General features: G+C 36.2%; 1 protein-coding gene across 1 annotated transcript; it reads left to right on the top strand.

Annotated features, from left to right (window-relative positions):
- The first annotated feature begins 7632 nt into the window (after positions 1-7632).
- LOC143468363 (U3 small nucleolar RNA-associated protein 14 homolog A-like) lies at positions 7633-10367 on the top strand. The gene has a single exon (XM_076965528.1). The coding sequence runs from the start codon at positions 7711-7713 to the stop codon at positions 9859-9861; it is 2151 nt and encodes a 716-aa protein (XP_076821643.1). The 5' UTR covers positions 7633-7710; the 3' UTR covers positions 9862-10367.

The raw sequence follows: 10367 nt of genomic DNA, 5'->3' as shown, positions 1-10367 counted from the left end.
AGGTCGTTGTCTGCTTTTCTCAACCTTAGACTTAATTGTTCACCTTAACGAATTATTGTCTTGTGAAGGTGACAACAAAGTTGTCTAACTTGACACTGAACTTCTTTAAATTGAATTCAACAGTAGTTTTCACAAGAATGACAACTGTAGGCCTATAAACTGATTATATTGATTCTTCTTTGAACGAATACATTTAAACAGAACATTGGCACATCAACAGCATAAAGACGTCCATTTTATAGCATTGATGTTAGTAGACTTTTTGCTTATTGGCAACAGCATAATATTTCTGATACTGATAATTAGGCTTACCATATTTTTGTGATTGAAAACCGGGACGCTTCAGAACAACGAGCCCTATCAGATAAATGTGGTTCATATTTTACTAAAAGTATGAGACTATTTTGGATTCCTATCGTCAGGGACAACTGAAGTAGTAAGACACCAAGAAAAACTAAAATAATGGATTTTACTAGGAAACAAAACAATGTTCAAGCATTTGTAAATTTACATAATCGTCCAATCATACTTTTCTGTAGACAATACTTTCTTCCAGAAGTCTATATTCGACTTTATTTTCTCATAAAAATCACAGCAGGAAAAGTCAGTTTTAATTTTGCAGGTGATAAGGGCTTTCACATTCAAATGTTTTTTGCAGAAGAAAATGCAAACAAGTAACGGTACCGTACGAAATAAGTTCTTTAAATAACCTAACTACAAAATGATCATCTCCTCCTCCTCCTAGCCTAGTATTACTGAACAAGCGAATGCGCTAACAATCAACTCATTACTGGATCAATTACGCGCTACAATGACATAACAATTACTTTCACATTTAACACAACGAAACAAGAACACGCATCGAGTATTGCTTTTCAGCAAGTTGGCTAAACAGAACAATCACAGCATGCTAATATTCGTGTAGTGTAGGGCAATGCTGGCTGACTAAATGCCAAAGCGGGACTTTTAGTTGACTGACCGGGACGCCCGGACAAAGCCTTTAAAAGCGGGTCTGTCCCGGCTAAAACGGGACGTATGGTAAGCCTACTGATAATAGCAAACGCTACTGAAAGCTTCTACTGAAAAAGTAATTGCATGCAAGAAAGGCAAACACAACATCTACGTCACGACTTTAAAACAACACTCAGGAAGTTGTGATGACGCAGTGTTACGCTTCGCTGATTCGATACTTGAAGACGAGATGTCCAAATCTTGTTTAACCCGTATTCTGTATTAGCCTACATTAAGTACAATATTATCACAAATTTGTTTGTCAGTTTGTTAAAAGCAAGATGTTTGTCTGAAGGCAATGCGTCACAATTCAAATATGAGGACAGTCCGGACCAAAGCTGATCGAAAACAAGTCTATTCTTCGTCTACGTCTTTTTCATCAACTTCAGCCTGGTCATCCAAAAACCATAGAAGTGAAATAAACATTTTGTGTTAAAACTTTGTCGCACATGGGGGATTTCCTTAGCAGCACGTGTTGCTCACTTGGCGCAATGATGGAATAAGCTAGTCTACCAGTCGGTTATAAGACTTATAAGTTACTGTTTTAGTGTAGTAGTTAACCTATATATACGATGTGATACTTCTCCGTATATAGGTCACGCAACCTGTTGTTAAAGATAAGCGGTTATAGGTGCGGGGAAAGAGTATGCAAAATGTTGATTTTAGCTGTTTCAGGTTTTATTGGAGTTGGATTTTGATTATAGGTCTGAAAGTGGATTTAGGTTTAGGTTCAACTTTCTATGTTGTAACATTAAGTTAGTTTAACAAGAAACTGGTAAATATAACTTCGAACCTACAATTTTTCTGATGAATTAATGGCAGCCTTATAGATATATTGTTAAGCTCGGGCTTAAACTTCACATGATTAGGCCTGCTTTGAAAAAGTGAAGAATCGAGTCATGGCAGCATGGCAATGACAGTAACCAGAGTTGCCATTCAAAAATGGTTTGCATAGCCAGGATAAGCCTAAGCTTACTGCAGCTTGTCAATAAAAAAGGCTGTAGCCTACTGGATGCCAGAACGGTCATACTCTGTTAGAAATCGAGAAAAAAGTACTGTGCCATGGCATTGTGCTGACCGTTTTTGCGTTCTATCCGCCATTGTTAACAACTGGTTGTGCTTATGTTGTCATTACTATTGTTCCAAGCATTTGAAAGGATCTAGGAACTCATACATGCAGATTTTTGATGATGATGCTACATGTTTTTCCGTTTTCTGCATTTGATAGCATTGTGGGATTTGTAGACATAAGGTAGACTAGCCAATATGTGTGCAAAATTTTGCCAAAAACTGTTACTTATGTTTTTGTATGCATAATTTCTTCACAAAAACTGGCATACTTTCCAGCTAAAATCGGTTCAGTATACATATGCGCAACCACAGGATGCCTTTGTATACTGAACCCCAGCTACACCAATTGTGACGTCATCTGGTTGTGCACTTGTATGCTAGACCCAAATTTTAATAGGCAAGCTTAGCGACTCTTTTTTAAATATTCCAAATTTCAAGTGGCTACCTACAAAATTGTATTCTTCTTACGTATGAGTATCACAGCTATGAGTCATGCATATTCGGCTAGCTTTGCCAGCCATTTTTTCCTTCATCTGGAATTGTCATGTTTTCTTGGCCAATAGTTGGGCTTAGCACACTGCAGCGGGAAGTGATATATTCTGCTTTCTGTGATTCTGCGCCAGATGTTAATATTAATTTTTGATCTAATTTAATGCATTTTTTCAGGTAATAAACAACATTCTTCTTCTAACTGTATACGTAATTTCAAGTCTCTAGCTACAATACTTTTTAAGTTCCATCGCGTCAAACTCAGCCACCTTGGAAAAAACTGATTTTCAATCCTAAAACAACATTTCTGTGTCCTGTGCAATAACTGTAGTATCTCATAAAAGAAACGAGTCCGAGAGCCTTTTTTTCGTACACTTGCTTATTAATTCCTCTTCTATGTTTCTTTAAATTTTCGCGTAGCTATCTTTTCTGTAGGTTTCTTTTTTAACTATTTTTCTCCACTTGGGTCTGAATTTTGTGGCAGAGCTAATGTACGAAAATGGCAAACTATCGCAAGCCGCATTGTTACCGACAGTAAGTAAACATTACTCGATGTCTATGGAAAAGTAGGCTTCGATACCAGATACGTTGAAAAGTACATCACCGATTAAATACCGATACCGGTATATACCGATTTAAATCACATATATATATATGCTGGTGTCATGACGGCAGTTTTTTGTATAGAATAAATCTTAGTTGTTGTAAACGGAAACAGGCTATGAAAGCATGCTCGTCTAGTCAGCTTGCACATACCGTTAGTTTTTAAATCTTTCCTGTCGAAGTTAGCCTTGACGCGATTATTTTGTTTGGCTTATTTTAAGTATATCGCAATTTCTCGTCATATAGATCGTTTTCGCGTTTGCTTCACATCGTATGAAGCGAGTCTTCAACCACTGCCTGGCAAAAATAATTTGTTAAGTCTACCTGACATTTTCTGATCATGATTGTAGCAAAGTTTTGCAGAATAAGGCTGTTTTTACTCATAAAAATATCGTCCAAAAATTTAATAGTAAAAACATCGGACGTCTATATTTTAAAAAGCACCAATCGGAAGACGTCAAACTCAGCACGAGTATGTGTGAAGCTGAAAATTTGTGTTTTTGTACATTGGCAGTAATTTTATTGACTGGCTCCATTCAATGAAGACTGAGCACACTGCAAAAAATTACAATTATGATACATGAAATTTTTTAGCTAAATGACACAGTTTCAAATAATGTTATCTAGGATTGAATTCTGCATGTGATGGCAAAAATATTATTGTTGTACATTGAGTATAACTTGTTTTATTTTGAGTTTCAACATTCAAGATAGTGTTTTTCATACACTGGCTACTTGACCCTACATGCATTCACTAAAGTGGCGCACACCAAGTCGAGAGGATTAAGTGTCATCCACAGTTCGTGTGATAGGTCTGCACCCAAAGGAAGGATGGTGGAAGGGTTACCCACATTAAACTGGGGTGGGAGGGGTACCTTTCTGCGGGTTTTGACTGGTCATTGGTCGACAAGTCACAGGAAACTAATGAAAAACTCATGTCATACTAGCATAAATAATCACGTGTTGCGATAGTCTCAGTAGCTAACAATACACGCAAAGTTAGATAATTTCTAAATTGCTTCTTAAACAACCCATAAAACTACACTCCTTAAAGCGTTCCCTGCGATCCCGAATTTTCATTGTTTTCCTGTGTTGCGATTCCCTTTAATTTTCTGTACCGCTAGTTGCCGCCAGAGATTTCCCGCCAAATTTCGTCCACATGTTTTCTTCGCTTTAAGGAGACAGTATAATCGTTTGTACACCGGTGGGTCAAATCGCGTTAAACACAAACTATTTTGTAGTCAGTGCGATATGACCCACTGGTGGGTCGCATAATTTTAAGCAACTTATAGAGTAAAGCTTAACTATTTGCTTGTGTGATAGATTGTAGTTAATATATTGCGAGTAATTTCTGTTTCAATTGTTGCAAAATGAATCCTGCATCATTTTATGGTAGAACTGTTGCTAATTTGGAGGAATCTTCAGATGAGGACTTTAGTTCAGATGAAGAGGTGTATGAACCAAGTGATAGCAGCAGTACAGGTGTAGAAGAGGATGAAGAGGTAGATACGTTGACATCAGACCACCACAGGCATGGTAGATGGTACTTCTGGTTTAGCCACGCTTCAAAATAGTTGGACTGCTACCAGTGTTGGGCAGAGGAATTTTGGGTTCACTGGTCAAGAAACTCTGTGCATTCAGGCTGAACCTTCACATGAAGGCAAAGTTTGGCCAATAGACGTATTCAGTCTATTTATATCAGATGAAATCATTAGTCTTATGGTGAGAGAAACGAACCGAAGCCGATAAAGGTGTTTGGGGTGTTATGAAATGATTTCTTTGAAAGAAGGATCACGGGAAGCATCGAAAAAGGCTAGAAAAGTATCAACCTATTGTGAAGGCTGCGAGAACAAACCATATTTGTGCTTGTCCTGCTTTCAAATGAAACATTCTCACTGAAAATTATGTGACGAATGTTCTTTTTCAATGTAATAAAATTACAAAAAATTTCACTATTTGTCTGTTTTGAACAAGGAGATTGAAACAGGAAAAACGGCAAAAATGTAGTAACAGTAATTTTTTTCGTAAGAACCACCGGTGGGTCACAACTTAGTAGCAAAATTTTACGCATGACACAATAATAAGTTGTATCGCCGTGGACGTAAAAAAAAACAGTTTTTTTTTTCGTACGACCCACCGGTGGGTCACAACGCAGCAGCAAAAATTTACGCATGACCCACCGATGGGTCGCATCGCAGGGAACGTGTTAAAAACCTATGTTGATTACTTTAAAAACGATTTGAAGACATCTCGAGTAAGAAATGTAATAGACTGGGTTTCAACTTTCAGCAGCGGTATGTGGTTAAGGTAACGCACTTGTGTTAGGTTTATTGAAGACATTTTGAAATTTAAATTCAATGATATTCAGGGGAATGCTTCGGGAATTATTCAAGCTTTTTAGCATGAGATTATTAATAAGTCATTTCAAAATGATTGTGACGGTAGCGCCAAACAAAAAATTTTTTGAAAAAGAGTTTATTTTTATCACTACAGAGTTATCTCTGCAGTAAAAAATGCACGAAATTACAAAGATTTTAATTTAAATAGTTTCATTTTAAGTTCAGATAAAGAACAAATTGAGGTGGACATCCGAAGTTTTAAAGGGAGTTAGATGATAGACTCCAGTAGTGGTTTGCAAAAACTGGACGTAAAACCTACTATTTTATCCTAAAAGATAACTGTTTTGCTTGGTGATCAAACTTTATTTTTTAAAGTGTTAAACATTAGCAAAACCAGTTTTTGAGGGGCTTGCATTTTTTGATCCATAACTAACATTATGTATAGGAAGCTGAAATTTTGCACAACTTACCCAAAGGGTTGCTAGATTATATTAATTGAAAAAAAGGTTGCATTTTTTTGTGAGCTTGTTTGTAACCTTCAGTTACAATAGTGTCGATTGACCCTAAATGAGCCAAATAAAGAAGCATGTGTTTAATGTAATTTGCTTTCTTGTTGTTCTCAACAATAAAAAGTATGGTCAAACATCCTAATTAGGCGCACTTTTTTGGAAACTTTCAGCAACTCTCTTTACCTTCAGAAATTTATCAGCAGCATTTTTCATGTCCTAATTCAAACGAGCGTTATTGCTTTTGACTCTGTGGAAGATTTAAAAATGTTTTACCTGTGATCGAAGACTAAGACCCTCCACTAACAAATGATATAAAAGTTTTTTAGAGTTTACCAGCGTAGAACGTCCACAACAAAGTTCAGCCAGCCAATGCGAAGCATGTTGTTGGCCTAAAATCAATAGCCTGACAAAATACGTTCAGATGAGAATGTCAGACCACATGCAATGTGCTTATCTTTAGTATACGATTAGATGAAAGATAGGTCAACAAAAAGACATAAAAGACGATAATTTATTTTTTGCATTTGCGCATTTTTTGGGGACAAAACTGTGTGTGCCCGATTTAGGATGTTTGACCATATATGTTCAGCTCAATAGTTCTGGTATTGTCTAGGACTAGAATATAAAAATATCCTAAACTTGCACCATCATAGTCTGTTACTAATAATGTTCGACAGAATGGTTGGCACAATGCTGTAGTGCCGCAGCTTTTTTCTTGATCTCTAACTAGGGATCGCCAAAATGCGAAATATTGGAGCCAATTTTTTCACATTTTGATGCATATCGGCACCATCTGCGTTTTCTAAAATGTTAAGTACTAGAGTTTGTATTTTGTACAAAATTTTGACATCAATATTTTCCGTTTCACTACAAATCAATATCGGTTATCGGCTTCTTTGACTACTAAATAATCTGGATCGGCCCTGAAAAAACATACATGTTCGGCAACAGGCGGCCAGTGAAGTGGACACTTATTTTACTGACTGGCATTTACCAAAACAGGAAGATACGATTACCGTAGGCTACTGTAACTGGCAGTTATTGGCTAGTAAACCTGTAAATCGAAATATATGTTCATAATTTTCATCTTAAAATGACATACTGTTTTTCCAAAGTGTACATTAACCTAAAACGAATCCCCTCTGTCCCAAACTTTCACTTGTCAAAATTAAATTACTAAGCTAGGTTGAAAATTAAAAAACTGTATAGTCATCTTTGCCCTCAAAATTATCCTTCATGACTAAATTATCTCAACATTAAAATTAATGAAACATAGACTAGACAGATTTCGAATATCAGGTTCGAAACCTTCTGTATACGGGACCAAACATAAACCACTACACCATCCAGATTTCTTTTTTCCCTCATTCAAAATGAGATTAAACAACCTATCGGTGGAAGTCTGCTGGTCACGATGTTGTGATTTTGCAACTTCAGTAAACAGACGACAGTGAAATATTCACTTCGTTTGGCAACATTCAATTTACTTTTTTTGTACTTTCTTACACAAAAAGAAACCAACATGTGGTACTTTATGACGCTATGATTTTGAGAAGTAACTTTCATAAGCTCAACAGATTTATGTATTTTGGCTAATCATTTTTACCCCATGTTATTTATGTCTTCTCAGTAAGGTTTAAGACATCTGTACTGGATTTATTAGTAGGGTTATTTACAATTTGTTAATAATGACAAAACTAGAACCTGCAGGTAAACTTCTTGCTAGCGATGATACGGATTCTGAGGGTGAAGTTAGTGACTTTGCTCACGAAACTCTGTTGAAAAGTTTGGGCGTGGACAAAGATAAGAAAGAAGAAACATCTAAGCAAAGAACAGAATCAGTCCAAGAAGTTTCCGTGTTTTCATTGGGCCAGAAATCTTATGATGACACACATGCTGGAAAAGTGCATCTTCATCAGTTAATCAATTCTTTGGAAGGAAAGAGCAACATTAATATTTTGAAGAAGCAAATTAATAGAGTCAAACGGCCCACACAACATTTAAATGCACCATTGTCAAAGCCTGTTGCTGAAAGGTTGCAGAGGAAAGTGGAATATGAGAAAGCTAGCACAACAGTAAGTCATTGGGATGGTACTGTCCAAAAAAATCGTAAGGCTGACCATCTTTCCTTTCCTTTAAATCAAAAACCACTCCAAATAAAGACTGTCGATGAGTTTCTTTTCCACAAGAGCAAGAAATTAACTCCACTAGAAGAAGAAATTCAGGCTTTAATGAACGGTAACAAATGTCTTGAACGCAAGGATCATGATCTAAGTGTCCTGGAAGAAGAGGCTCTTACCACTTTAAGTCTGGAAGAGGCAAGAGCAAGAAGGGCTGAACTGCAAAAACACAGAGCTCTTTTGTCATACCATGAAGCAAAAAACAGGCGGCAAAACAAAATCAAAAGTAAAAAGTATCACCGTATGATGCGCAAGCGTAAAATGAAAGAAGATAGTCCAAAAGCCCTTGATATCAAATTGGCTGACCAGCAACGTGCTGAGGAAAGAGCTTCATTAAGACACAGAGCAGGTAGTAAGTGGGAAAAAGGGCGTAAATTAATTGCAAAACATGACGAAAAAACTAAATTTGAATTAGATGCACAAAAACAGAAGCATGAAGAACTCATGGTAAGGCCCGAGCCTATGGGATCAGTGGATCTTTCTGCAGAAACTCCAACTATTCCTGCAACGTTTGGTAATGATGGTGATGCTTTTGATCATGCTGTTTTAAAACTTCCTGTTGAAAATAATCCTTGGCTTAGCTGCACATCTGAAACTACCAAAAATGATTCAAAACTTGATAATACTTCTGTTACTGCCAAATGCGATTCGGGTGATGAACTTTTGTGTGACAATGCTGCAAAGTCATCTAGTTTGATGACATGGCTTTCACAAGAAGAAAATAATTCTGTAGAAAGTATGAAGACTGTAGTTCCGGCTATTGATAGTGAAGCTGTGAAAAAGTTTAAAGAAGCTTTCAGTAAAATTAAATCATCGGGTGATGGAGAAGATGGCTCATATGATTTTATTCAAGAAAGAGCTGAAAACAGTGAACATGAAGCAAACTCTGAGTCACTTAAATTTAAAACTCTTGATAAAGGTGATCATAAATTTCCTAATCTGAATACAGGAGATTCACCGGAAGAAATTTCGTGTACTAATTTAAAAACAAAATCAAATAGTACAGGGAGCACTTTGTTCAAGCCAGAAATCGAAAACATATCCACTTCTTCTGATCTGAAGTTTGTACATGACGACAACAATTCTCTTGGGGATGAACAACGAATGACAATTGAACAAGCTTTTGCCGATGATGATGTGCTTGCAGAGTTTTCTTTTGAAAAAAATGAACTAATTGAAGGAAGCAAGCCAAAAGACATTGACTTATCTCTTCCGGGCTGGGGAGAGTGGGGTGGTACTGGGGTTGTGCCATCCAAACGAAAGAAAAGGAAATTTTTGACCAAAGCAAAGCCACCACCACCCAGAAAGGATGTAAATCTCGACCATGTTATAATAACAGAAGACAGGGATATCCAGATTGCAAAACATCAAGTACATGATATACCTTTCCCATTCGTGAATTCTGACCACTTTGAAAAAACAATAGTAAGACCTGTTGGTAGTACTTGGAATACACCAAGTACTGTTAAATCCTTAACTAATCCAGAAGTTTCTACATTGCTGGGTGCAATAATTTCTCCTATGGATAGTGAGTCTAAAGAACCAAACAAAACTAAAAATAAAAACAATTTTAAAAAACAAAAAGTTGGAGCACATACAAGTCGATCCTCTCGAAAGCAAAATCGTTTACAAAAGCTTAAAATACTCGGTATAGATTAAAATTTTTGCTCTGATAATTATCACAGTTTTGATAAATTATTTTTACTGTGTTATTTTTGTCTCACCAAACATGGTATATTTAAACATAACGTTTCAAACTAGTGTGGTGATTTTGAATAATAGTAGAATTATAACAGTAAACTGCACAAGAGGAAAAGTGACTGTTTTCTTTGAATTTATTTCTCTTGTTCATATTTGTATATAACGCCGAAATTTATTGTGATTTTGACAAGCTTTTAGTTGTGGATATGTATTAGTAATGGTCAGTTTATTCATGACTTTTAAGCTAAAATATGCACAATATCACAAATTAGTGTTACTGGTATTTCATTTGTGAAAATAACAACGCTTTGCAGAAGAAAAAAACATTACTTATAAACTACAACATTTTGATCATTATGACAAGTGGCTTTGGTATGTTGACCATGATTCTTGGTGAGCTCGATTTTATCTATAGCATAATTTGCGCATAGATTGCTGACTAAATATAAACATAATTTAAGCTG

This window comes from Clavelina lepadiformis, chromosome 8 (assembly GCF_947623445.1).
Source record: "Clavelina lepadiformis chromosome 8, kaClaLepa1.1, whole genome shotgun sequence".
Classification (NCBI taxonomy): domain Eukaryota; kingdom Metazoa; phylum Chordata; class Ascidiacea; order Aplousobranchia; family Clavelinidae; genus Clavelina; species Clavelina lepadiformis.
The sequence above is the reverse complement of the archived record's forward strand: the minus strand, read 5'-3'. Positions and strand labels throughout refer to the sequence as shown.

Coding starts and splice junctions, on each gene's coding strand:
- LOC143468363 (XM_076965528.1), top strand. CDS start 7,711: ATGACAAAACTAGAACCTGCAGGTAAACTTCTTGCTAGCGATGATACG.